Source organism: Aptenodytes patagonicus, chromosome 3 (assembly GCF_965638725.1).
Source record: "Aptenodytes patagonicus chromosome 3, bAptPat1.pri.cur, whole genome shotgun sequence".
In the NCBI taxonomy this organism is placed as follows: Eukaryota; Metazoa; Chordata; class Aves; order Sphenisciformes; family Spheniscidae; genus Aptenodytes; species Aptenodytes patagonicus.
This window is the reverse complement of record NC_134951.1, coordinates 74,028,383-74,056,381: the sequence shown is the minus strand read 5'-3', so window position 1 is coordinate 74,056,381 and position 27,999 is coordinate 74,028,383. Positions and strand designations below refer to the sequence as shown.

General features: G+C 36.9%; 1 protein-coding gene across 1 annotated transcript in view; it reads right to left on the bottom strand.

Moving 5' to 3' along the window:
• The window catches only part of SYNE1 (spectrin repeat containing nuclear envelope protein 1), a 268,227-nt gene that overhangs the window by 200,502 nt on the left and 39,726 nt on the right, over positions 1-27,999 (bottom strand). Inside the window, exons 15-31 of the mRNA XM_076333837.1 lie at positions 24,771-24,867; positions 23,024-23,226; positions 19,131-19,295; positions 17,472-17,624; positions 16,888-17,031; positions 16,384-16,557; positions 14,505-14,663; positions 12,430-12,594; positions 11,704-11,838; positions 10,656-10,814; positions 9,117-9,325; positions 8,740-8,848; positions 7,294-7,458; positions 4,993-5,160; positions 3,225-3,401; positions 1,780-1,920; positions 539-699 (exon numbers count right to left, since the gene is read on the bottom strand). Of these exons, the coding sequence (XP_076189952.1) occupies positions 539-699; positions 1,780-1,920; positions 3,225-3,401; positions 4,993-5,160; positions 7,294-7,458; positions 8,740-8,848; positions 9,117-9,325; positions 10,656-10,814; positions 11,704-11,838; positions 12,430-12,594; positions 14,505-14,663; positions 16,384-16,557; positions 16,888-17,031; positions 17,472-17,624; positions 19,131-19,295; positions 23,024-23,226; positions 24,771-24,867 (2,684 nt within the window). The remainder of the gene's footprint in view (positions 1-538; positions 700-1,779; positions 1,921-3,224; positions 3,402-4,992; positions 5,161-7,293; positions 7,459-8,739; positions 8,849-9,116; positions 9,326-10,655; positions 10,815-11,703; positions 11,839-12,429; positions 12,595-14,504; positions 14,664-16,383; positions 16,558-16,887; positions 17,032-17,471; positions 17,625-19,130; positions 19,296-23,023; positions 23,227-24,770; positions 24,868-27,999) is intronic.

Below are 27,999 nucleotides of genomic sequence, written 5' to 3'. Positions count from 1 at the left end.
TTAACAACATTTTCTTGGAGTTTGAACTTTCAATTTTTAAAGAAAATTTGGCAAATGATGCCTTTGTTATTTGCAGCAGCAGAAGCAGCTTTTGATATTGCCCATGAAATAAAATCTGGATATTCAGCTAAAATGAAGGCACTTCTTGACATTCCTATGGAGAAAGTGGAATACTGAAAACCGAGGCAAATATGGCAAATGTGCTGTTCTCATACTTGCACTGAGATTTTTCTTTCTAAAAAAGTCTAGTACCTCAAGAATGAGTTTAATTGTTCCTTCTTCACGAGACTGGGGATTAAAGATAAGTGACAGGTTAAACGTAACTAACAGTGGTTTTATAAACTATGTATTGTTAAACAAAGATTTTGTTTATTTGTACACACTCTTTTGACATATTTGGTACTATAACCTGGTTACTATGCCACGGCAAGCTGTAAATGACAGAACTGATGAGACAACACAAAATGCTGACAAGGTATTCTAGAAATCTGATACAATCTTAGTGGAGAATAAATATTAGGACTTGTTAAGAACATACTCTTCTTCAAGAGTAACTTCCACTTTTTTCACTTGTTCTTGGATTGATTTTGCCTGCTGTTGAAGGGACTGCTTGTTCTTTGAACCAAGCTGTATCTCAGAAGAATTCTTCACCAAATTCTCAGCCTGCACTGCCATTGCTTCAGTCTGTTTAGAAAGTTCCTGTAAGGATGCAAGACACATTAATACAACTATAAACAGTTCAATATGTTTACACAAAAAGTATTTTTCCTCAGTGTTTGTGGTTAGAAAAAGTATCTGTGTCTTATATGTATATTTTGAATGCGTAAATAAATAAAAACAACCTCTGAAGAAAGTGATTTTCATGTTGCATTTAAGAAATGTTCATTTGAGCAAACTAGCTTGAGTAAAATTTAGCAAGGGAGACTACGTGTCCAAAAGTTTTTAACTCAACCAATCAAAATTTATTCTATAGCTCTTCAATACATTTATTTGTGAATTGTCAAAGGACTAGGTGACCTTTAAAGGTCCCTTCCAACCCAAACTATTCGATGTTTCTATGATTCTATGATTACATGCACCTTTATTTAATCTTTAGATCCTACCCTTTACAGAGAGGATTTTGCAGTATCCTGTAGCTTGTAATCTCACTTTGTTTAACATCTGTTTTCTGTCACAAATGGTAAACCCATACACCAGAACAATGGATGCTGAGCATAACCAAGATATGCATAATTTAGTACCAGATTCATCAAAGGGTAAAAACAGCATGAAAAGCATGGCACTCAGGAAAGCCAATCACTACTATTACTTCTGTATCAGTAAATAAAATGGGCTGGGGTAATTCTGTGTTACTAAGGGCAAGTGGCATGTTATGGCTTATGTCCCTATTGTAGAAGTCTCTCCTTTTTCACCTCGGGGCTAAAAGAGTGCTAGTTGGCACAGTCCACATAACCGTGCCAAAAAGCACACTATCGATGTTGATAGGCCAGTGCTTGACACTGTTTAGCTTACTAGTACAGATGATTACTGAGCATAAAATGGGAAGTCCTCAAAATCATTTTACCTTCCATACGTGTGCTTCAGATGCAGATTTTGAGTAATTCTTCATGATCTTTTCATAAAATAACTTTTTACCTCTAAACAGTTTATGCAGTCTCTAATCCGTATACGCAATTTGCACCAGCGTTAACATGCAAAGATTGAAGGCAATATGCTCGCTACATGTTAACATGCAAGGCGGAAAGATATCTCAGTTCCTGTATTTTACACAGTGAATACCTTTGTCTGATCCAGTTCTGAGGAGAGGCTCTCTAAACTGCTAAAGTTTAAGATACGTTCAAGTGCAGAGCTTGCTTGATTGAGATATTTTACCACTGTTTCTTTGTCCCTTTCAAACTGCTCCCATTTATTTATTGTGACCTACAAAAACAAACAAACAAACAAACAAACAAACCCAAAACAGGAACACAAACACAAAAAGATCAAAGGGGAGAAAAAAGAATTTCATTGTAAGTTACTGAAGAAGGAAAAAAGAAAAAGACCTGAGATAAAATAAAACAGTTTTTCCTGAAATGCCATCCACTCTACAGATGAAACTGTTCTGAACCCAATAAAAGAAAAGTTTTCCCTTGAATTTTCACTGATTCATACTGTGCTGTGCACCTTCTCTAAGGTGCCAGCAATATTTAAATCTTATATTTGAATGTCCTATAAGAAGTCTGAAGTAATAGATACAGATGCTTATGCTTATGGTGGCAGGTAGTCAACAATACCTAAAGGATTTTCAAGTTCTCTAATGAAATAAATTATAGAAAATGGTAGAAGAAAATCCCTACTTACAGGAAACTCACACATAGGAATCTATTTGTTCTTTACTGATCGTGTAAAATTTTGATTAGCGTACAGCATTTAATTACCAGTCACAAGAATTATGACAGTATAAACAAATATTTTCTTGGTTCCAAAGTAAAGCAAGGCCCTAGTTTGGACTTTATATATGAGAGTCCTTAGAAAAAAATTGGTTTCAATAGTAAATTCTTACATTAAGAAGTTATTTGAGCTCTATCGACCATGTTTTTCATCTTGTGTTTTATCATGGAAATAGTTTTGATGACTTTAAACATTTGTGTGAAATAGTGGACAGCTGGATTACCATTCTGTCTAGAGAAATGCGAAGGACAACTCAGATGTGGGTGCAAAAAGCTGTAAATTCTAATCCGAGTTCAGTCAGTGATTAGTTATACAACCTGGAGCAATTCATTTGATTTCTCTGTGACTTTTTTCTTCCTTCTTTAAATTTAGGATGACAGCATGTATTTCACACAGTAGTTGTGAGGATTATATTTGCACAACATCAGGTGTTATTAATCTAATATCCAACCTAAAGACTCTCAATTAAAGGGCAATGCCATCTTTAGTAACCAGGGGAGACAGCCCATCTGAAAATTAATTCACAGATAAATTATTTAAAATATCTATTATGACCAAATAGTTGGGACTTTTAAACACTTCCAGACAAAATGCTGTTTCTTTATTAATTAAGAGGTATCCAGCAGCTTCAAGCAGTTTTCATGGAGGTACTGATCATGAAAAACCCAAGGACCAAGACTCAGAGGTGAGAAAGTGAGCTCAGACTTTTTACATTTAAAAAATTGTTTTTTTACTAAGTTAAAAATAAAAAAGAAGAAAGCACAGGTTTTTATTTCTACGTGCAAAGGACCCACCTGCAGTTGCTCTTCACGTTTCTCCATAGTCTGCTGCATGTTCTCCAATGTTCCTTCCAACTTTTGTAAATCCTCTTGCACTGTGCTGGGCAGTCCACCTTCAATCTGCAGCTGTTTAGCTTGGGAAATCTGCTGTTGCACATCTTGCCTCTTTGCACGGAGTCTCCTTGTCCTTTGCTAAAAAGATTCATCCAACAGGAATGATTAGACTTTTTAGCTCCTTTGGGAAACTGGCACAATGAAACCACCTTCTGCTTTTGCAGGGGTATGCAATGAGAATAACAGACAAAGGGATAAACTGTGGCAAGTATTCTTGAGAGTCTCATATATGCATCAAGTATATGCCTTGGGTTCAAAATGTGTATACAGCTTTTGTGGCATACAAAGAGGAGAGAAAGAGTGACAGTATGGCCGTTTGTCCAAAGCAGTATTTTAGAAAGCAGAAGCCCCAACAGTTGAGCAACTGCAGCAGTAGCCACAGGTGCATGTATTCCTTCGTGACTGCCTGGAAGCATCCAGGTCTGCTCTCCGCTCTTTGAGGCACAGGTTGGAGCCTCAGATTAATCAAAGCAATATATCAGCCTTCATTAGAGAGCAGCAGGGGGGTGGCCAAGTTGCATAACTCTTTCTTTGATGCGTTTTGCTTTAGTAGCACTATCAGAAACTCCTAAGACTACCTCCCCTCTCCTTTCCTAACATGCCTGACCCATTGCCAGCCCTGCTAGGTAAGCTCACAGCTCCCTGCTCAGTTCTACTCTGGGTACCTTCAGGTCTTTGTCAAAGTCTGTTTATACCTTAACAGACTCCATATCAAAAGAAGAAGAAGAGTCTGAGAACTCAAGGAGAGGCTAACTATTCCTACTACCTCTACTATGACGGATAAGGAATGTAGAGTATTGAAAGAACAAATATGAACCTTAACATGTACAATAGCTTTTACAAACACCAAAGAGTTTAGGTAAGACAGAGGTAAGACATAGTAGTGCCTGGTAAGACAATAAGACATGTCCGACCTTACAGAAATAGATGTTAATATAAAACACTTATGTAATGCCCAAACATTGACAGTAAATTATTCTTATTCTTATTAGCTTTGAGCAGGCCTCAAAGTTAATTTCCCATATTTGGCCTTAAAACCTATGATTTGTGCTGTATGCAGCCCATATGATTTATTATTACTGTAGCCCGCAGATGTTTTGATCTATTATCGGTGCATAAAAAGCCTCCTGTTCTACTCCTGCAGACTGGAGGCCAATCTGTCGCTGCAGTAGCTAGTAGAGGAGGAGATAAGGCTAGAGGTACACCTCCCCTCCAGCGTTTAGAGTTGGGGCCACATCAAAGCTGCTGAAGTTGAGAAATTTCCAAAACCAGGATCAGGCCAAATTTACCATGATCAAATCTGACACGCAAACTTTCAAAAGGTAAAAAGAGAGAGACCACTTATTTGCAGAGTACACTTACCCAAAATTTCAAGTAAATGAAGCCTGTTTTACAGGTGCTCTGTGCCCAAAAAACCCACGTGAAATAAAAAGATATTCAATAAAAGTTGAAAAACAAGTTCATCCTTGGGCATTAACATTTAAAAAATACTGAGTACTTTTTTCATTATAAGAAATCAATACTAGGCCATATGAGATCATTTCCTTTATAGCTTTTCCAAGTTTAAATATAAAGAGTTATGCTAATGGACATAACAAAATTTAGTAATTACATACATTCTACCTTAAAAAAAAAACCAAACAAATATAGCCATGACTAATTGCCCTACCTGATGATGAAGTAGTAGTTGCTGAGCTTGTAATAAGCTTTCTGTATCCAGGATCTTTTCAGCCTCTGCTTGGGCTTCTTTAGAGTTATTGATTAAGTCTTCAATTGCACTTTTAACTTCTTCTTTGTACTGGACACATTCTCCAACAGTGCCTAATGTCTTTTCAATCTACAATTATGGACAACTTTAAGTATTTCATGTTGAAAGGCACATCTATATTTTAAGGGCACATTTATATTTGGAATATTTTTTCAAAAAATATAGTAAGTTGTCTAAATTCAAACCATTTTTGTCTCCAGCGTTCTTAACAGACACCTTTAACTTTACATTGAAAGAGAGACTGTAGACTTAAAATGTGACCGAGGAGACCTTTGTCTTGTTTAGACATACTCCCTATTACATTGCCATACAGTAAATAGCTGTCTCTGACAGCCACTTATTGGTGACCACTTGGAAAATACAGACATTTACATAACAGGTGAGGTGGTGGATGCCCCATCCTTGGATGGGGCTCTGAGCAACCTGATCTAGTTGAAGATGTCCCTGCCCACGGCAGGGGGGTTGGACTAGATGACCTTTAGAGGTCCCTTCCAACCCAAACTAGTCTATGATTCTATGAAAATACACGTTGTCCTCACCCTTGCAAGCTGACCCAGATTCCGAAACACCTGCGCTAGTCAACTCACAAAAAATCTTGCTGCCTTTTGGACCTTCTAGAGCAGTGCCCTGGTGAATCACAAATATATTAAAATGCCCTGTTACCCTGGTTTTACAGACCACAATATGCTTGTGGTGCAATATCCAGTCTCAGTTTGCAGAATTTTATAAAGAAAAAGATATATCTATTCAACATATCAGAAAGTTCTTCCCTCTGCATGATTCAGCTAACAACTTGTAGCTGATTCTCAGTACAGGTTCTGTTCCTCAGACAGTTCCAGTGTTTTAAGGTTTTAATTGTCAAGTATTCTAGAACTAAACAACTCCTTTCTTTTCTTCCTCTCTTCCTTTCTTTCTTTCCAGTCCATATTCACTTTGGAGGGTCATTCAGATTCAAGCCGTTCTCTTTCCTTACATAACATTCCGTTATGTAAATGTTTAGTATTTACTCTCCAGAAAACATTGCTGAACTTTGGAAATACCCAGTATCAGTCCTTGCCTAAACAGTCTCATCCATCTGGTTAACAAGCTGTAAATTCAGCTGTAAAGAGTATTCAGACTTCTAAGAATCAGCAGTCTCTTGACTATAGTATAAAGTGCCATTTAGATTATGCTTTTAAATTCAAAACAAGTTTAGATTCTAGTTCTTATTTTCCTTTTTTACCTTCGTGAACCTGTGCTCCCCTGAGTTCTGACTTTTGGAGGAAACAAAAAGCAAAAGTACTTTAATAAAAAATAAAATTAAAAAAAAAAAATTATCCTAAATTTTTTGCAGTCACTTGGAAATCAGAACATTGGTTTCCCCAACTTTCCAAACACAGTTTTCACACCATAGAAGTTTAGCAAGTTTCAATAAATACATGGAACTTTTATACATTTGGAACACCTACAAGGCCTCCACAAGAATCGACATTAACAATGGAATTTGAAGCCTGAACTCTTTCTCTATCCTGAACTCTTTTTTCAAATAGATCTGTTCTGCCTTCTAAGTGTAAGATGTTCTAAGTTTCTCCTGATCTTTCTTTTTACTGTGAAAACTGTGAAGCAGTAAATTCCCTGAGATCCCACAGAACTCAAGGGTTCAGTGGAGTCTAAGAGGTTTTGCTTATCAGTTAGAAACTTCCCATGATTTCAGCAGTTACAGTATCTCATTATCATTCAGACCTCAGAGAACTGTAGACTTTTCCTGCAAATTCAGTGCATGATAGACATCCTTAATGATTTGAAACTACCTCACAGTAGTTCCTTTATTATTTCAGCATAAAAGATACATAAATGAAGATTAAAGTCAAATTCTATATCCACTAGCTGATGTACATCACAGTTTTGCCAATGTTCACAAAGAGCTGGTTTTAGAAAACTATCTTTTGCCTCTAAAACTACTGACATTTTGATTCCAGAAACATTTACTATGAAGCTTTCCAGTCCTGCAAAGGGAAAAAGATCCATTATCATAATATAAGTATTTTTTGGCTGCTACTCTCAAAGCTTTGCTCCCCAAGGAGTACAAATGAGTTTTTCATTGCTGAATGCTTGCAGTTTAATTAAAAAAACACAGCAGGGAACTTATGCTTGTGAAGCCATGATTGACATCATTTCATGTGACACTGTAAATGGGGAGTTCTTGTGTCCCTCATACTGTACCTTAGCCAGCAAATCTAGGAGTCCCTTGAAGTCACTGGAAAGTTTACAAAGCTCATCCTCTGTCTTTTTGGCTTCCAAATCAGGACATACTGCGGTCAAAACAGCAAGTCTAGATTTCAGCCAGCTGTGATTTTCTCCTTGCTTGTTAATATGCTTCCTAATTTCCTATGGAAGAATCAAAACGTATTTTCTTCAAATAAACAAAATATATTAATGAGTGACATTCATGGCATCAGTTCAAAGATTAGTAGTGTAAACATGTTACCTTTGTTCTTATCTTGAAACACTATTTTTTATTTTGCATATATTTTTCAATTTGCATACCCTATATAATTCTGTTCCAGTCAATGGCTAGATTTTTGCATTTCCTCCACAGACTTTACTCCACTACTACCTATTAGACTGCTGTTTAATAAGTAGTAGTGGAGTACTTTTTCCTCACAAACTAACATTTTTACCTACAGATAGATAGATAGATGGTAGATACCATGTATATATTTTCCATATATTGACCAAATTTCTTAGTTACCATTTAAATCTTGAATGCTGACTTTCCCAAACATAAAATTTCATGTGATATAAGGTTTTGTGTATTTTTTTTCCTATTTAAATAGCTCTTTTTCCCCTGTTTTCACTCAGTAGTTCATTTGTATCTTTGTGCCAGTGCTGATGAGAAGTTACCGGCAGTGAAACTGCATGAGTAAATCAGAATTTTTGGAGCAGAAGCACCCATTAAGCTAAAGGTCTATCTGCTTTATGAAGGTCATCCTAATTATGTTTCTCTGCACAGTTAGCCTCATAACCTACTCATGACTTTCACACAAACTCCTACGGTACGTCACATTCCTATTTTTGCTCCTAGTATGTGAAATAAAAAAAAGAAATAAGGGTCAAGCTAGGTCCCAAGTGACACAATAAATTATTGCCTAAAACGAATTTAACCAAACAACCCAGTCTTCAACTATTCTACCAATTCTGTTAGCAGTCACCAAAGAAAAAGTGAATGGTAGAATATCTTTGCCTCCCCTGTTATACTATTGTAGAAGAGAATTTTTATTATAGAAGATTTCCCTAAATGTAAGACAGTAACTTGATCCTTCAAAAACCCCCAGTGCAGACATTTTGGCTTTTCTTTGTGCAGCATTTTTAACTGTGCACGCAGCAGGATGAGGGGCAAGTATTTATTCTATCTGCTTCTATATTTTGGAAGTTCTGAATATACGGGTAAAGAGACCTGCCATTCTCTAAATTATTGAAAGTAGGAACTTCTGCCACACTTTGTTGCATGTGGAACTTTCTCCTTGAAATGTTTTTAAGATTACCAGGAATCAGCAGACCTACTATGGTCTCCATAGTAAAACAGTTGCACTACTTCAGAAAACAGTTTTATCCAGAGTCCCAGTAGCAATGACCGTAGCTTTGTTAGAATATAAGCCAAGGGCTCACCCCCACAGATGCTTTACATTGCTTGTATTTGGCAGTATCATTAACACTTTCCTTTATCTTCTTTAGCTCTCTTTCTGTTGACGAAATCCAATTTGCCAATTCAGAAAATCTGAAATAAAACATTACATAATGCAAAGCAAGGAAAAAAGTTACACAAAAATTGCCACCATCAAACAGTAACCTCTTAAATTTAAGTGAAAAATTATAAAATCCACTCAAAAACCCACTATAATTTGTGGAATTACTACATAAAGTATAGTTTTCTACTTGAAGCTAACAACACTATCATTCTTTACGTGGTACTGATCTATGATGACATTTAGAGGAGTGACCACACGTAAGGCTCTACAACACCCAGCTAGCAATTGAGCCGACACCTGTTCTTATAGCCCTTCCAGGTGTCTGAGTACTCTGTTAGCTTTACGTATGTGCTGTCTATCTGGGATTTGAGCTCCTTCAGGATTCGTTGGCTGCTTTCCAATGTAGCCCTCACTGGATCAGAAACTGGCAGTTTTTGGCACAGTTCTTCAATCCGTTGTAGCCTTTTCTCACACAGCTGGTAAGGTCCCTTGTCACCGAAGAACAACTGATGGGAGACAAAGCAGAAAATACAATAGAAATAGGATCACAGAATCATAGACTAGTTTGGGTTGGAAGGGACCTCTAAAGGTCATCTAGTCCAACCCCCCTGCCATGGGCAGGGACATCTTCAACTAGACCAGGTTGCTCAGAGCCCCGGCCAACCTGACCTTGAAGGTTTCCAGGGGTGGGGCATCTGCCACCTCTCTGGGCAACCTGTGCCAGTGTTTCACCACCCTCAGCATAAAAAATGTCTTCCTTATATCTAGTCTAAATCTACCCCCCCTTTAGTTTAAAGCCATTCCCCCTTGCCCTGTTGCAACAGGCCCTGCTAAAAAGTTTGCCGCCATCTTTTTTATAAGCCTCCTTTAAGTACTGAGAGGCTGCAACAAGGTCTCCCTGAAGCCTTCTCTTCTCTAGGCTGAACAACCCCAACTCTCTCAGCCTTTCTTCATAGGAGAGGTGTTCCATCCTCCTCATCATTTTCGTGGCCCTCCTCTGCACCAGCTCCAACAGGTCCGTGTCTTTCTTATGCTGAGGGCTCCAGAGCTGGATGCAGTACTCCAGGTGGGGTCTCGCCAGAGCAGAGGAGAGGGGCAGAATCACCTCCCTCGACCTGCTGGCCACGCTTCTTTTGATGCGGCCCAGGATACGGTTGGCCTTCTGGGCTGCGAGTGCATATTGCTGGCTCATGTCCAGCTTTTCATCCACCAGTACCCCCAAGTCCTTCTCGGCAGGGCTGCTCTCAATCCCTTCATCCCCCAGCCTGTATTGACACTGGGGGTTGCCCCGACCCAGGTGCAGGACCTTGCACTTGGCCTTGTTAAACCTCATGAGGTTCACACAGGCTCACTTCTTGAGCTTGTCCAGGTCCCTCTGGATGGTATCCCGTCCCTCAGGCATGTTGACCACATCACTCAGCTTGGTGTCATGTGCAAACTTGCTGAAGGTGCACTCAATCCCGCTATGTCATTGATGAAGATACTAAACAGTACCGGTCCCAATACGGACCCCTGCGGGACGCCACTCGTCACCAACCTCCATCTGGACATTGAGCTGTTGACTACTACCCTCTGGATGTGACCATCTAACCAATTCCTCAATATATAAATTGGCAATTCCTCAAAATACAAATTGGCAGAAATCACAAAGCATATCTATATACTTGTTATAAACCGTACTAAGCTCAAATTAAATTTTTATTAAAGACCCCAAGGACTGATGTGATTTAGTTGTGCACAGTGTTCGGTGGCTTAAGAGTTGGTCAGACTTTCTGTTTAGTATTGACATTGAAAGGTATTTCTGTAAATGCCCACGTGGTGGCATATAATTCATACCATGTGTTCCTCGATCATCCTTTCATTGCCTTCTCTTGATAACACCTTGTTCTGTCGAGCTAGTTCAGCTTTGCACTCCTCCACTGTGACCAGGAACTTGCTTTTCTGTACTTCAATCTTCAAGTGGATCAAATGATATGGGGCTTCTGTTTGAAGATCCTACACACCCACAGGGGCAATAAACAAGCACAGAGATAAAACACTACTCCCGTTACCTCAGTGTGAAGTTATTACAAACAAATGATCTAAAGACTGCTAATATAGAAAATAAAGCATGAACAGATGGGGGTTTCTCAGTATTCATTTAAGTAAATAAAGCAACTCTGCTACAAATATCTCTTAGATATATCATGATGTCATAAATTTTTGGGGACCAGAATATGTATGTATAAGGCACATTACAGAGACATCTTGATTCTTGGCAAGATATACCAAGTATTTCCTGTATAAACTAATAAAGCAAATAATAATAGTGAAACTACATTCACAACTGCTTCCAGAGGTTCCTGTTTGTGTGCTACTGAGAAACCACTCATCCATCACTTCAGCTTTGACCTGCAACATGCTGTAGCAGGCAACAAATTCCATAGCTTATGAGCAATGTTTGTTCAGTTGTTAGAGCCTTTGGCAGAAGACACAATTTAAACTGATAGCCTGATCTCTTACAAATTTCTTTTATTAAGGTTGGGAAAGTAACTGCAATCATCCAACATCAGCGTAAAGCAAGAAAAGCTAGCACCTGTTCTCAACAAATGTTCTTAACACAGGTATCATTATGGCTGTATGTAGGGGGAGAAATTAAGGTTTCATAATTAATTTCTCACATTTCTTGACTTTTGACCACTTTACTTAACAGGGCTTTTTCAAGAGGGTATTTGTAGTTGTAATTGTATGTAATGTAAAATACATTTTTTTCCCTCCAATTGTACAGGAAGCCAAATAATACAACTTTTATTTTATTTTATTTTAAATTTTTTCAACATATAGGTCATGCAGAAACATCCTGAAGTTAAGACAATTTCCAGAGATATCATTCGATGTCACTAACCTTCCACTGCCTGTGGAGTTTTCTCACAGCTTCCTGCAGGTTGTGTTGCTCTTGTTCTGGGAGGATGTCAGTAAGTTCATCGCATGCTTTCAGAAAGGCATTTAGGACTCTCTGATCCAACTGGTTAAAGAATTCCTGAAGTTGAGGAGGAAAGTGAGAAGGTGAGAAGATGAAGCTGGTTACTGATATGGTAACCTGCCAACATGAAGTTCCCTAACACACTCTGTAAGTTTCAAGGTTACTTCTGCTGCATTGAAGAATCGATGTTTGAGCTAAGGAAAGAACTATTTCTAGCTATTTAAAGTCCAGCAAATTAATTTATTCTCAGCCAGTACACTGAGATGGTATTTTAACAAGAATACATTTTAAAGCTACATGCATAAGTAATGGTCATAATACAGACACAGATATTAACCTGAAAAAAAAAAGCAGTGGATGAGTGAGACTGGCAAAATGTAGTGTCCTCACTCCCAATGGTTCTAATGGCAAAACCGACCCTAATTTCTAGGGGAGAAGACTCTCTTCACCTTCTGGTTGCTTACATAAATCAATAAGACGGGTGACCTTTTTTCCTTTTTGTTTTTCAATCTTAACATTAGTTTGACCTGATCTGTATAACTTCTATACGTGAAAGAAATCCACAACAATTTTAAAATTAAGTAGGCTTTTCACTTGTATGTCATGCACTCAAAGATTTGCATGAGGAAGGTCAAAGAATTTACTCACACTATGTTTCCTGAGAAGTTCTTCAGGATTTCCTTTTTCTTTTAAGCAACAATTGGCAATCTGTATTACTTTCTCCAGTTCTGCTCGAGACTCCTCAAATTTCTTCATCAAACGGCTATTTGCTTCTATGTTTTTTCTCCAGTCACCAGCTTTCCTGACCATATTCTGAGTTACAAGAAAAGAAAATGAGCTGGCACTTTCTCACTGATTTTTATTTGCTCTCTTTTAATATGATCTTACAAAGAATGCGTTTGATTGGTGTCACTCTTTCAAATATATGCCGTTCACAAGTGCTTCTCCCTTTCATCCTCCCATTTTCCCAATTTTTAATACTTAAACTAAGGCTTGTGCTAATGTCATCCTTCATTCAAATAAAATGGGTAGCTATCATTGTATAGACGTCTCTGATACCTTCAGAATACCTCTGCCATTTGGCTAGCGTCTCTTTCCTAAAGCCTGCGTTCAAATGTACAGCACCTGGTATGGCTAAAAGCTTGCCATTCCATTTTTCCTACCTCCTCCTACATGACTCTACATGAAGGTGGTTTGATCTATGGATCCAACCAGTTCCATGCTACAGGTCTTCTGACCTGAGGGAGGTTTGTAGGATTATCAAACTAGTAGGCCAGATAAGCAACCAGGTAGAAGGCCGCTTAAAAGAAAGACAGCAAATTTGGTGGTTTAGTTGCTACTCTGAAATCCTCTTGTTTTGAAACCTTAGTCACAGCTCTTCATCATTCTGCTTTGTAGTCTGTCCCAGTGCACTGCATTATTCAGTGGTTACAATTCCATAAGGAAGTAACAAAATTTACCAGGAGAAATGAACCGTTCACCAGTTCAACTGCAGCAAGGTAATTCCAACACTGCTTACTAACCATACACTGATTACATACAACTGACCATACTTACTGATTACAAACCCCAGTGTAAGGAATTGTAATGATTTTACCCAGTGAGCTAATAAAATCTGTAGTTCTCAACTTAAACATCTTGCTAAGCCTTTTTAAAGTTTCCTGATAAAAATTTGTGTATAACAGTAGAATCATACAGTAATGTATTCTTTACATGAGAAAATGCCAGTTTCCGGATCCATAAATACTTTAACCCTGGGTATGCCATTTTGTATGGTTATGCCATGTTTTACAGGTTTATTTTCTAACACAAAAAGAGATAAATCACCATCCATCTTCATAGAAACACAATAATTAATGTTCGACATGATAAATGTACCAAGTTACAACTGTGTCTGCTTTTGTTTCTATAAACTGAACTTAAATAATGATTTCTAGATTGTAAATCAAAACCCACTGATCTTTAAGTACTACCCACAAAATACAATATAAATTTTGAAATCCACCTCTCAGAGACAGCTCTTTACTGATAGGTGATTTTCTGTAGCTTAAAATTCAGTTTAGGTAGCTTTATACTGAACAGTATTTGCCTGAAAACAAATCTAATAGAACACAATATCTGGAGATCTGACTCCAAGACAATGGTAAATTTCATGCTAGAGTGGGGCTAGACTGGGGCTGAATAGCCCCGAAAATATGAATATGGCTAATAACAACATAGAGCTCTACAGGTAAGGGGGATTATAGCATATCTTTACATTAACAAATACAAATACATATTTGCAACTTTCTATTTTCAAAATCCACTGCATTTTCTGAGGAAATACAAAGCCCAGCAATAGTAGCGTTTGCAAAATTTCCATCTTCCATGCTTTGCCTGAAAGGGGACGTATGGGAATATAGAGGCAAATAATTAGCCAAGATAACAAAGTCAGAAGAAAAAAAAAAAAACAGTGGAGCCCTAACAGGCGGATTTCAGGCTCCTCATTCCAAAGGAGCCTGAGACTTGTGAAAGTTCTCCTTAAATCCCATGTTACTCTGAGGCAGGCTCGCCTCTGAATTATTACTATCTAATACAGACAAATACTTATTAATAACTTGACACCAGAGAGGAGAGCTCTCTGACAGTAGCTACAGAGTGATGAGAAATGGAAATACGGTAGGATGGATCAGCTGCATATGAACAAGCTTTCAAAAATATGCACCAAGGTATGACATAATTACCTGAAAAGTAATCTGAACTTGTGTAACTTTCTTCTGAAATGTTGACTGATGGAAATGCTGTAACACTTCACTCGAAGCCACACACTGCAGGATACTCTGACTATTTCTCTCAATCAGGGACAAATCTTTCTTGCAGTTTTCTTGATAAGCTACCAAATCCTGAAAGAAAAAAACATATATCCACCCTGGCCAGGAACAAAGGAGAGAAAAGTTTGGCAAAATAACAGGAAGGTATTTTTTGACAATAAGAACAAAAGGGATGAGGTCAAAGCACCACGACAAACAGACTACACAAAATGTTATATGGAATAACACAGACCACACAACTTTCTCCTTGTATGCAGAGTCCTGTACCCAAATAGAACTCTAGCTATCTATAAAAAAAGACACAGACATGTACCCAAGTCTTTCGGGTAGTTTTAGAGAGTGCAGGTCAATACATTAGTCTGTGATTTAATTTTATGGGATGTCTATATTTATTGTATAATTGTAAGTAGGCAGCAGTGAAAACAATAGACATAAGAATGACAACTCTCAGTAGCAGGTTGCGATGTTCACCTTTCTTGCCTTTCAACAAATTAACCTTTCATGTCAGCTATTGGAATTCAGATTTCATTACAAATGGCATTAAGTAATGGGAATTATATTTAAAAAAAAAAAAGAGAGAGAGAGAAGAAAAGAAAACATGTATGAAATTGCACAGGCCGAAAAAACGTTTTAAAAAAACCTGTGGTGAGGAAACTGTTCTGCTATTGAAGGAACACTGTATTCCTCAGCACAAATCCCTGTTTACTCTCTGATCAGCAGAAACCAGCACCCTCCATATAACTGAGGAGATTTTGGTTCCTTGGCTGGCAAATAACTGGAGAAGAAACATGTCTTTTTTTTTGTGACATTCTGGGGCAGGTTAACCTTCAGAAGCAGAGGAAAGGAGCGCTTTTACGAGCTGCTCCTTAACCTGCAGGTTGGACACATGACTCAGCTGGTGTTCATAAACAGAAGAGGATATACTTGGGAAGATAAATGGACTGGCTTGATTCAAGCTCAGCAGATCATTTTTTGTTGAAATACAGTCAAAGCTTGAAGTCACTGGAAGAGAAGACCCTTCTTGTTGAATTATTGGGCCAATCTCCAGAGCCATTATAGGCTTGAACTATTTTTTGTGTATATATATATATACACACACACACACAAAATTAAATCTCTTTGTTAAAATTTTTTTTTTTAAGGGACTCTAAATGTCTTTGAAAGACTTCAGCTTCCCATCAAAAATCCATTTAGTTATATTACCTGTCAAATCTGACTCTAATGAAATGTGTACATCAATTTTGAGGGACTATTTCTAGGATATATACCATACATACACAAGGATAAATGCCTATTCCTAAGCAAGATCCTTATATTTTCATATACCCTTCCAAGTGAGTTCTGGCTAGCTCTGAATTCCTCCAGAATGAAATGTTTATTGGTCAGGTAGAAAAGTTAACGTTCCACTACAATGCACTTCAAAGAAACCACTTCCAGACTTGTAAGAAACTTCCATAACTGTCCAAGAAAACCTAGGGATGTTCCTGATCATGTTATTTCATCTGCTTAATAAAAAATGCAATGTATTTCTGATACTTCAGCCAATTTCCACTAGATTTAAAAAAAAAATAAATCTTATATTTACTTCTTGGGTTGAAACCACGGGCACTAGGAGGGAACACGTTTCGATCTTTGTATGTTTATGCCTAGCTGACTTTAGGATAGGCTACGTTTGTTGCCTGAATATGAAGAAACATTTGCTCAGCTTACCAAGTTGCAATCCAAATTCCTAGAAAGCTAATTGTAAATATTGAGAGGCAGCAGATCTTTGTAAGATGTTTCCGAAACTTACTTGGGCTTTTTGTTTAAGAACAGTTGTAGGTTGTGCTTCAGGATCCAGGATAGAAATTATTTCATTGACTTTTTCAAGAGATTCATAAAAGTGTGTGATTTGTTTCTCCAGTTCTTCCAGTGGAGACAGCAGATGCTGGCATTCATACAGCAGGGCACAGGAATACTCCTTAACCTTTGGCCATTTTAAAGAAAAGTAATTATTAAAAAAGTTGTAAAAGTCAATAAATAGCAGCTTCCTCTGCATGTGGGTTTATATAGTTGCTACCTGCCTCTTTTAAGATAGATCAATCCTGATCCTGTATTACTTCTTAAAGAAAAGAATATTAAATTTAAGGACGGTAGTCTTAAAGTCTAAAAGAAGTAACATTTTCTCCACCCTGAATCAATCTATTTTTACTATATGTTTGCTCAAATGCATATATCTGAGCATTTATGTAGGAGAGCTTACTATTTGTTAGTTCAACAGTCAACAACATGCGTAGTCAAAAAAGTATTCTGCAACCTTGCTCAGCTGCTCTTTGATCCTTGTCAAAGTTCCAAGCATTTCATTCACTTCCTCTTGGGAAACTTCTTTTGTAACAAGTTGTGCTGTTCTTGTAACCATTTTGTACTGAGCTTCCATCGCAGGCAATTTCTCCTTAATATTCTGAAACAATGTTTCAAAAAATATTTCAACAACAGTATTTATGTATTCATGGGAGATACAAGTCTGTTCTCAAGAGATAAGAGATATACATTCCAATTATCAATTGTTTCCATTGCTGATTTTAGTAAATACTGGATCGTATTTCAAATGCATGAAAACTGTGCCAAAGGCTATCAGTCAGCTTACCTGAATGTGATTTGAAACCACACAGAAAGAAATATCCAGTCGGACAGTGTTTTGGAAATGTGCTCTAGAAATGTCACTCATAGAACACAATGACTTATATTAGCAATAGCATAAATTATACAAAAAACCACCACTGGTAAAAAAAAATAGTAACAATGGAAATGTATACTGAAATAATTTTATACTCTAGGATTTAAAGTTACAAATTTCTCTCTTATGAAGGAGAAAGAAAGGAATAGACGGAAGACACTTACTTCTAAATCTTGTACAAACATTTTGACATCAAGGAAGGACACTTCTACAGGGACTGAAAATTTCCTATTGCTTCCATCAATAAAAGCTGTCAAATGGGCAACACCATCTAAGTATTCCTTCCTCATTTTGTCCAGTTCGTCTGCTCGAGCATACTAAGAAAATGTAAAGTAAAAAGAAACAGACAAAAAAATAACCACCCCAAATGAGATATCTGGCAATTAAGTAATGACTTAAGAGAATGAGCATGTTTTCAGTGCAATTGTTTGCTGGAAAAATTGTATTCAACAAAATACAAAATAATGGAAACTAATCTTCTAAATTATTTAGACACTAATCTTCTACATTAGTTTCAATAGTGCTGATACTAAAAACCACAACATTAATACAAAAGGTCAGTCTTTTTTAAGGTTTGGATCATTTGGAGAATGCCAGACTCTCATTTGTTTCTAACCTAGAATCAACATCTGAATTCATTTCTCATTACCTACAGTATCAATTTTGAAAATTCAGCAAAGAGAATAGAACACGAAAAGCCTAGAAAAGCTGAAGGATAAGGGAAATTTCAATAAAAGAACTGCTGGCTGGAGGAAGAGGAAACACAGGTCTTAGAAAGTGGAAAGAGCTGTATGACAGAAATGGTGAAAAGCTAGTGAGAAAAACCATATAGCCAGCACATGAAAGAAGCTGCCTAAGTAGGGGAAGAGACATTTACATCCTGGACATTACTGTTTCCATAGTGAATCACCCTAAATATCATCAGCAAATAAAGCTTGAAAACATTCTAGTCAACAGTTTGGAAAAGTTACAATAAAAAAGGGGCAACCATTATTTGCTTTTCCATTTAACCTGACTGCAATGGAAATGATCAGGCCAGTAAAGAAAATAGGTTCAGCATCTTCAAATAGGTAACTGCTATTTAAAATCACTGGAAGGGGAAAATATCATTCGATGTATATTGACTATAGCAAAGATAATTTCTAATGTGTTTATGAGGTGTGAAATACTTCTGTCTAATTTAGGTCACATCTTCTCTTTGCTTTTGAAAGAGCAAATATAGAAACAACAATACTTTTCCAATCAGTTGAATCTCTTCCATGAGATAGAGGGTAGTTTTTTCATTTACTATCAGTGCCTCCTTGGGCACAAGATAGAAGTAATGTCTGACCGATTTGGGGAAAACATTTAGTTAATTAACTTGTATTGTACCTGCTTACGGTTGCATTACAATAGTTGAATGCAACTTTGATTAAAGAGTAGTAAAAATATTCACTTTCACCATTTTCACTGTTTAGTTTTACAGAGCTTTTACAATAAAAATAGCTACTTAAAACTAATCATTTTCTTCGAAGAACAGTAGAGGATATGCATAAATAATATTCACTGTATCAAGACCGGAGACCGTAAAGAAAAACTACAGCTTATACCAGCTGAAAATGTCCACAAATAAAAATAAAAAGCTGTGTAAGCAAAAAGATAAACAAAGGAAAAGCCCCAATAAAATAAGCTGCTGTCAGGGATTCATTTCTAATTTAAATAATGATGAGCAGTTACGCACTTTAGTAAGTTGTCCTATAGTCCTGCTAGTGGGGCAAATCTGTCTTGCTTGCATGGAGATGACAAAGTAAATATTTAAAAGTAACAGCAGCGAAAACACATACCTGCTTAACTTGCATAAACAATTCTCTCCATCTTCCATTTAGTAACAGAAGCTGCTGTTTAAGGTCTCTGGAAATGGTCTCATCACATGTTTCAATCAGAAAATTACCAGCGTCATTCATGGCTGTGTGCTGTTGGATCCAATGAGGTAAGTGCCGGAAGAAATCCTGAAGAAGAAAATGAAAACACCTTTCTGAAACCTTTTCAATTAGTCTTTATCTTAAGTCATGAAACTAAAATTTAATCACCAGCTAATGGCTTGATAAAACTCTTTGAACTCTGAAGCTCTTCATATCAGATATGCCATAATAGAATTTTAATGTCTGTGAACATAAACTATGGAATTAAAAATTACCACCAGTTTACTTATAGCTCATTTTACTCCAGTGAGTAGCTTCAGTTAAACTAATGGAGTTCCTCCTACAGAGAAAGTTTAACTGAAAACACTGTTAGGGCTTATCTAATTTCTGTCTTGTCTTGAAACAGTATGGGCTCATAGTAACCTGGGCCATATACAGACTGTAGAAAGACTCCTCCCCGACTGTGAAGCATATGCAGCTTTCCAGGGTCTGGCATCCCAGAAGACCTAAGAAGACTGATTCTTTATCACTGCTTCCTCCTATCTCGGAGCAGGTTGAGTGGGGAGGGGAAAGAGATGGTTGCCACTGATTTTTTTCCTCTGTTCCAGTGAGACAGTCTAAATAGTCCAGCCATAGTGCCAAATGCTTCTGTGCATCTTGTAGGCAGGTACACACACATAAATTGGTAGAGAAGACAACGACCAGCTCCCTCCCTTCTTTTTGCTCTTCAAGAGGATGGGCAATTGTTCCTAAGGCAGGTATCTCTAGGCACTATGACTGCAGCTATACCAGTAAACAAAACAGGCCTCAACCATTGTCCCATGATTGTCCACACCTTCCCTGATATGGTTTTGGCTTGTCCCTGCTACCCTGCTCCCAAACAACGCAAAATTCCATGGATGGCACATGGCAAGGACTGTTCCCAATAGACTGAATCATGAGGTCACTTTCTTTCAGGGGAGAAAGAGTAACCTCAAGGATGCAAGCTGAACCATGCCACTTGGTCCTCAGGACTAAGGAAGGGGCACTGACCAATTTTATTTATGACTATTGATCTACCCTGTAATTCCAAGACTGTTCATCTGACAGTGACAGTCCCATGCAATCCTTTGGTCAGGGGTAGATGTGAAAAAGTCCTGTCCAACTGTACTGTCAGTCATCCCAAGTTTCAGAGCTACAGTTCTGAAACTTTATACTTGTCAGAACTCATCCACATGTAAAAACAGTTCTGATACAACCGAAAACATCAAACGGATGTATACTGCTCAAATTTGTTGAAGAGAGAATTGAACAACATACAGTGTTTTAAATTCCTAAAGCTGAGATCCATAGAGTACAAGGTGCTCTGTACTGATGTATCAGTGAATAAACTTAATCATCTCAGTTAATTGTATGTGCAGTTTGAATCTTCTTCTACTCACAGTGGAGCACAACCCTTGCTTTGTGCAAATGCTACCCTCTGTGAGCACATCCAAAAGAAATTAAGCCTACTGAAGCTGGCACTGGTCAGTTCTCCAACGGTCAGGCTTACTAGAGGTCAAGAGGGAAAAAGCACATGGAGTAAACTACTCATGTCCTTGCTCCCGCACACTTATTCCCACAAACCATTACCTTCCTCAGACCCTGCTGGGGAGTCTCTCCATTTCAGAAGCCAGCCTAAAGCACATGTAAAATTTGGACAAGTTTGGAAGGTACTGGGAAGCACACCTTGTTCTCAATTAAAACAGTGCAGCTCTTTTTAAGGAAGTCCCCACATGAGATCTAGAAGCCCTCTGGTACCCTTTGGATATGGCTGTTGGAGAAAGGTGTGGGAGAGCACAGTAACAACGGGGTTATGACGGGAAGTGCTTAAGAGGTACTGCAAGTAAATAAAGGAGTTGTAGAAGGAGCGGTTTGTTCATTAATATGTTTACTGTTAAATTTCTAGTACTTTGCGGTAGAAAAATCTGATCTGTTTTGCAAATCTTCTGTGCTACAGGTTCACAATAAGGTTTCTGAAAACAGAAGCCAATGAGAAAGCCAACAAGCCACTTTCTTTTGCAAAAAGAACAGTGGTACTTGCTGGTCTTGAAATCATACGGAGAAAATGGAAAGAAGAAGAAAGCATGACAGCATGGTAAGGGGCTACTATGGTCTTTGAATAGGATAGAATATGGCGGGTTTTAGTAATGCAGGTAAGGTTTGCAAATGACCATCAATGAAATCTTTGTGTCATATTACTGATATATTTGTGGTTTTACAGAACAAATATTTGGAAATGTTTAAAAAGGTTTTACACCATATTCCAAGAAATAGCTATCATCTTTCACCTGGGATTCCAGATGCTTGTGCTGATGGCTGTATGACTATTAATTGTACAAAGCAATATAAGTATTGCTTTTGGTTTTAATAACCAAATATTAAAACTGCTAAATCAGAACTATCCTTGGAACTACCTAAGTGAACAGTATTGTTGTGGAGTGCTAGATTCAACATTAACAGTAGAAGTAATTGTTAAATTATGTATCTCAGTCTACAGGAGGATTATGTTACCTCTCAGTAATCTTTAACAGTTCTGAGCCAATGTAATTTTAAGAAGAAATTAGCATTTTGGGAAGAATAATGCTTTCATGTCTAAGGTTTTCAACAAGACTTTTTGAAACTTTTCATATATCAGAACGGTAAGAAGTACTTGTTGGAATTAGGTTAGAAATCAGAAGCAATTATATACTGTATGGATATGTTCAGATTTCTACTTTGAAAATCTTTAAAGTTAGAAAACTGATCAGAGAAGTAAATATTTTTATTTTATTCATATATATGGATATAAGAATATTTCATGTTAAACACTGCCAAGTTACTTACATAAAACATACACAAGGAGCTAAGATCAACCTGATCAGCTGAGGTCATCCCTCCTGCTCAGTAATAATAACTGTTGGTATTTATATTGTGCCAGACTATTGAATACTTTTCACAGGTTTATTTAAAAAGTGTATTCCATTCTTGTACATCAATTTAAATTAACAAACTTTTACCAAAAATTATACTGTTCTGTCATGTAACATGAAATGCTAATTCCTGACCTGATGTCAGTTTGACATCTTACAACCTATGAAAACCATACTTTGGTGTTAAGAGCTGTATAGCTGCTACACTGGGACTGGGTGAAAATGTAGCACCTATTAAATGCAGCATTATTCAAGTCAATTTGGGTCATTATTGAAGTTTCACAAACATAAATCTTAGTGCTTCAGTATTCTAATATTAGAACAGAAAAAAAAGACAGCAAAACTATCTTTATGACTGCAGGTCCCCAAAAGGAACTGCCTAAAAGTTTTCTAAAATGCCACGGAAATGGATTAATTACTTACCCATCAAACATAACAACACATATTAATAATGTTGTCTTGTGAAGGCAACTAATATTGAAATCTGTCATCTTTATGGTAGAAAAATCAGTGGAAAAAATAATTTTCTTTAAGTCTGTTTATACGCAGCACATGTTGATGAACTTTGGTGTTAAGAGCTGTATTTGCCTTTGAGTGAATCACTTAACATTCCTATCTCTGAGCAATACTGCTGCCCTATATTCATGTCAAAGATGCCTCTAACTATGTTATCACAGATGATGCCTTCCTTCATTGCGTGTATGTATAGTCTGTACATGCTATACATGCAAACATTGAAACACCTATGATGAATGTAGACAGTATGCCAGAAACTGAAAAAATCTCTCCCTCTTGTATGACACTTTATAAAACAACCTAAGCAAATGCAAAAACATATCCCACGTTTCATAATTTACAAAATAGCCAGATACTATTAGTGCATACCTTTTTAGAATGTTCAGGCTGATTCAGCATTTTTTCAGCATCTTCCAGCCATGCTTGCAAACCTGCCACAGTGCTGCTATATCTGTCCCAGTTAGCAATTACTTCTTCCAACATGCTTCTTACACTTCTCACCTCTACCGAGAGGTTCCTCCACTGTGCTGTTGTTTCATTCATGAATTTCATCACATTCTCAACTTCTTCCACTGAGATACAGGAAAGACATTGGTTATTTTGCTTCATTATTATTTCTGTAAAGCTTAATTTTATGTTATGTTTATCCATTTTCATCAGGGAATTATATTTTACTGCAACTTCTATTTCAGCAGGCTTTTATATACATATGCTCAGTTCACAGCCCGATTTTAGTGCAAAATTACAACTGAGAAATTAAACTTGTGAATTAAAGACTAAGGAAAGTACATAAAATGAGTGCTATATTAAAACAGTCACACTGCATATTCAATGTGACGTTTATTTCTAATCTTTAATAAAAGAAATCAAGAGAGAAAGTTTCCTTAAAAAAAGCAGAAAATAATAGAGGTGTATAATGTACAAACACATATTATGTCTGCACTGAAAAGTACTGAATGAAATTCTGATCTTCCTTCCACCGACTTTAAACCCAAGCTGCTGCTAATTTTTGCCATTTAATTTTTAGTATTTTCCTCATGGCAATAAAGGAACAAGCGTGTCCTCATTCCAGAAGAAAAAAACAGAGAGAAGAAAAGGACCCAAGCAAATCCTGAGACTTCATAAAACAAGCAGAATATAGATAATTTAAAAAACGTTTTTTAGCTAAGGTGTCCTCTAATTTGCACTGCTGTTTCTGAATTCATATAAGTGCGTAGCTGCCCTCTAGAAAAAAAATTTGTTATTGGATTTTTTTAATAGCGTTAAATAAATCTATTAATTTTATTCTTTATAAGAATACCTTGTAAAAATGTTTACTTTTGTAAAATTTGAGTGTCAGCATCATCAAATTACATTTCACAACAAAAAGAGATATCCATTTTCTCTCCACATCTGCTAACCACTTTAGCAGCTGCAGCAATCCTCCACCGACATTATGGTGTTATCTCCTCAGCAGAGATTAAAGTGATCTCATCTCTGTAACTATCTAGGTCAAATATTGCCCTCATGCATTCTCACTGAACTCACCAGTGTTCAGGGATTACAGGAGGCAGCTGTTCAATGAGCTACACAAGTTTCTCATGTATATCCATACTTCAGCTATCATTTGGGTTTCTCTTATAGGTTTTCACAGTTACTGAAGAATCTTAATTAGGGGATATTTTTGCTACTATACCGATACTGGGACCAGCTCTCTATTTGTCTTTTTCTAGTAAATGAAGCCAAGCCAGGGAGCATTTCCAGGCACCAGAACATGATCTTCCCTACTCCTAATTTGGTGTCTGGCACATTTTTGGCCCAAATCAACAACACTGAAACAATCCAGAAGTTAGCATGGACCATGGACTTCTCCCATTAGGAAATCTGAACATGACTACCCTCTTCTGGAGATTAAGAAATCTTAACAGCAGGAGGGCAGGCTGCTTTGTACCAGCTGGCTTCATGCCAGAGAATACGTGAAATTGCTACTAGAGGCTGTAGCCTCTCTGGTGAACTGGAGCTGCTGTACAGCTCTGCTGGATGGAAGAAACAAATATCGGGAGATCTTTTTAGAGGATACTTATGTCTAAAGAGATTAAAATGATGTCCCCATGATGAAAGAAACACAGGCGTTTACCTGAGCCATTTGCTTTGGCATACATTTCAGCTGCTCTTTTCAAGATCTGGTAAGTAACTTCATACTGCTCAAAGAACTTACTGTTTTCAATAACAGACTGAAAAGAAAAAAAAAATTACGACAGACAAAATAAAGACAGATATTAAGAATAAGGATAATTTCCATAAAGTTACATCAGAACAGTGATGACAACTTTTAACTTCATTATTCCTCCATTCATTTTTTTCATCATTATAAAACAATTTTTAAATTATCATCATTATAAAATAATACGTAAATTTCACCTTCTCAAATTAATGGTACAGCAGAGTCTCCCTTTACAAATGCAGTTTATTTACTTTGCGCATGGAAAGATTATTTAATGTGTTCTTAGTCTGCTAGTTGCTGACTTGCTGAAACTCACTGGCATATGATACTTTGAATGTGCAGGAACTGAGCAATTAACTGAAAAGTTATTTAACGGAAACTGTTTTACACTGAAATCTAAGTGGAATCATTTTAGTAAAAGAGAAAATTTCGTCCATATATGTAACCACAAAAATCAAATCCAGTTAAACTTTAAAAATTGTTTCTGTAATAAGCCTTTGCAGAAAGGCAGGTTTCACTTTAAGAGATGAAAAACATTTGATTTATCCTTCAGTCTTCCTTTACCTCCTTTGCAATTGGTAAAAGTAAGATTAAAGGAACACTGCACAAAGAGATGCTGCTTTTCCAAAGTGTGACACAGCGCTTTTCCATTGTCAGTGATGTTTTAGCCGTGTAATGTGTTATAGCGCGATGAATAATTTGTCTGGAAATATTTTGGTCACAGAGTTATGGCTCTTTATCATTTATGGCTCTTTATTCCTTATGGCAAATGACACTGACTTTTTTTTAAATGTCTTTTAGAAATATTACTTCCTTTAAGTGCAATATATATCTTTATATTATGCAAGCATATTATATCTTGCATTACCACTGTTAAAAAAGGGAGAAAAATCTGCTTTTTTACAGGGCTTTTATATTGCTTTACCTAATGTACTTATCTAGAGTTTTGGAACTGTTTTGTAACTTATACTACCTCCCATGCCTCCTCAGTTACAGATCTACAAAATTAAGGCAAGTACATCTCACATATGTCTACACAAGCTTTGGAATGTCAGAATAATTCTATGTGTACGAGTGTGATTTTGGTAAAACTAGGTTTCAAATGAGGTCAAAGTTCAATGTACTTTGAAGAGGAGAATTAGATTTTGTGTATTCATCAATCCACATTATATAAACATGAAAAACAGTTTTAAAAATTAATCTGCCTGCCAGTATATATCTAAAAATCTATTTTAAAAAATTTTACAGTTGCTATGTCAAATCACCACAGTTCTCTAGTATGTAATTTAGAAATGTGTTTATAACCAAGGAGACTAGAAGTCAAGGACAATCAGAACTTTTCTGTGCTCTATTGTTAAAAAAAGTATCTGGCATGTATAAAGAACTCCCCGCTTTACCATGAATTATGTGACATAACCATACACACAGACATTTTACTCTGAACCAAAAACTGCAAGACTTCATATGAGAAAGTAAAAGACTGTATCAAACTACCTATATAATACCGATCTCAAGAGCAATTGGAAATATTTTCAAAAATTAAATATAGACATTTTACTGATTAATATTGTCTCCCATCTGACAAGATCCCTTAAAGAAAATATGTAGCTTTTCCCAAATCTCTATAGCATACAGTGCTAAAAAAGTGCTAATCCAGCAATGCCAAAACACAGTTCCGTGGGTTAAAATCCATGGATAACTGCACCCAGTATCTCCGTTACAGCTGAGACTTTGGTACAGTATATTCTTCAGGTTGATGGTGTACAATTTATGCTGACCTTTACTTCTGGTATATGACAGACAGGTGAAAAGAAGATGGGATAAAGTAACAACCACCACTTTTATTTTTCAGCTACAGTACATAAATATTTTCCAGGCATATGTTCTATCCAGATCCTAACTACGCATGTTCCTAGAATGCTGACATTGCTCAGTCTGCTTTGGCAGACAAACAAACCTACATTTTTATCTCCTACTAATATAGTCACTGACTATAAGGTACTGACTACAGCTTTCCTACATAAGACTCCTGATTTACTGGAAGAGTAACACTTGGCTCTTGTCAAAACCTAGAAAATTGCTCCCAGGTAAGCCAAAGCAAATAAAGTCTCTTTCCATCACTGGACACCTGGAAGGAGCCAGAAGTCAAGGCCACCAGGAACGAAACTGAGCTCTATTTATCTTCTTGTCCCAATTTCCTCATTTTGATGTGACGCAGTTTCATAAATGATGCAAAGAAGCATTTTCTTTCCCCTAACGACCATCTCAGCATTAGTGGTCTGAAGCACAAGAATAACTGAGGCAATCACAAAATAATATACAAATTCACCACTTAATGTGCATTTTAAAGCAAAAAATAAGAAAGTGATACAAAATAATAATCCAAAAGTCAAGCTATCCACTTCCTCATTATTTCCCTTGTCACCTTTTAGTAGCTTTTGCGACAGTCTTACAGAGTATACAAATGGACTATAACTCCTAGCTATTGCACATTACTCTAGCAAACTATGTTATTTTAAATAACCACCTGAATTTTGCAAAGCTTGTCTAAAACGAGGCTTAACTCCTGAATTTGTATGTGTCCCTAACTGCTAAAGTTTAAACATAGAAAGAGAAAAGTATGAACAGGTCTTCAATTCTCACTTTGTAGAGGAACTTTGTTGAGTTTGAAGTTTTCTTCCAAAGCAATAAAAACTATCAGGCTGTGGGGGCATCAATAACTTTCTCTACACAGTGTCCTGGCTCTGAATGGTTCTATAACTGTATGAATTCTTTCCAAACTGAATTTTCCTGTGCAATTTTCCTCGTATGGGTTAGCTATAAGGGGAAAAAAGTATTTAGGGCAGCCCTGCTTTTGAAAGAATCCCTCATGCCCTAACGTAGAAGTTCAGCAGTGGTACCGTTCTACCAGCCACTTGGCACTGCAAGTGTGGATTTAACAAGATACAGCAGCATAAGACTGAAAGGGAACATATCAATGAGCGTTTGTAAGTCAACAGCCTCTGTTTCTTAACATAATATATGGATGATGCAGAGCTGGAGCAATTTCTTTCCAGAACAGAAATAAAGTAATGGGTTTAATATACTAAGGCTGAGCAGGAGAAGAAAAAACGTTCTTTAAAAGAATAAAATGACTCCCCTA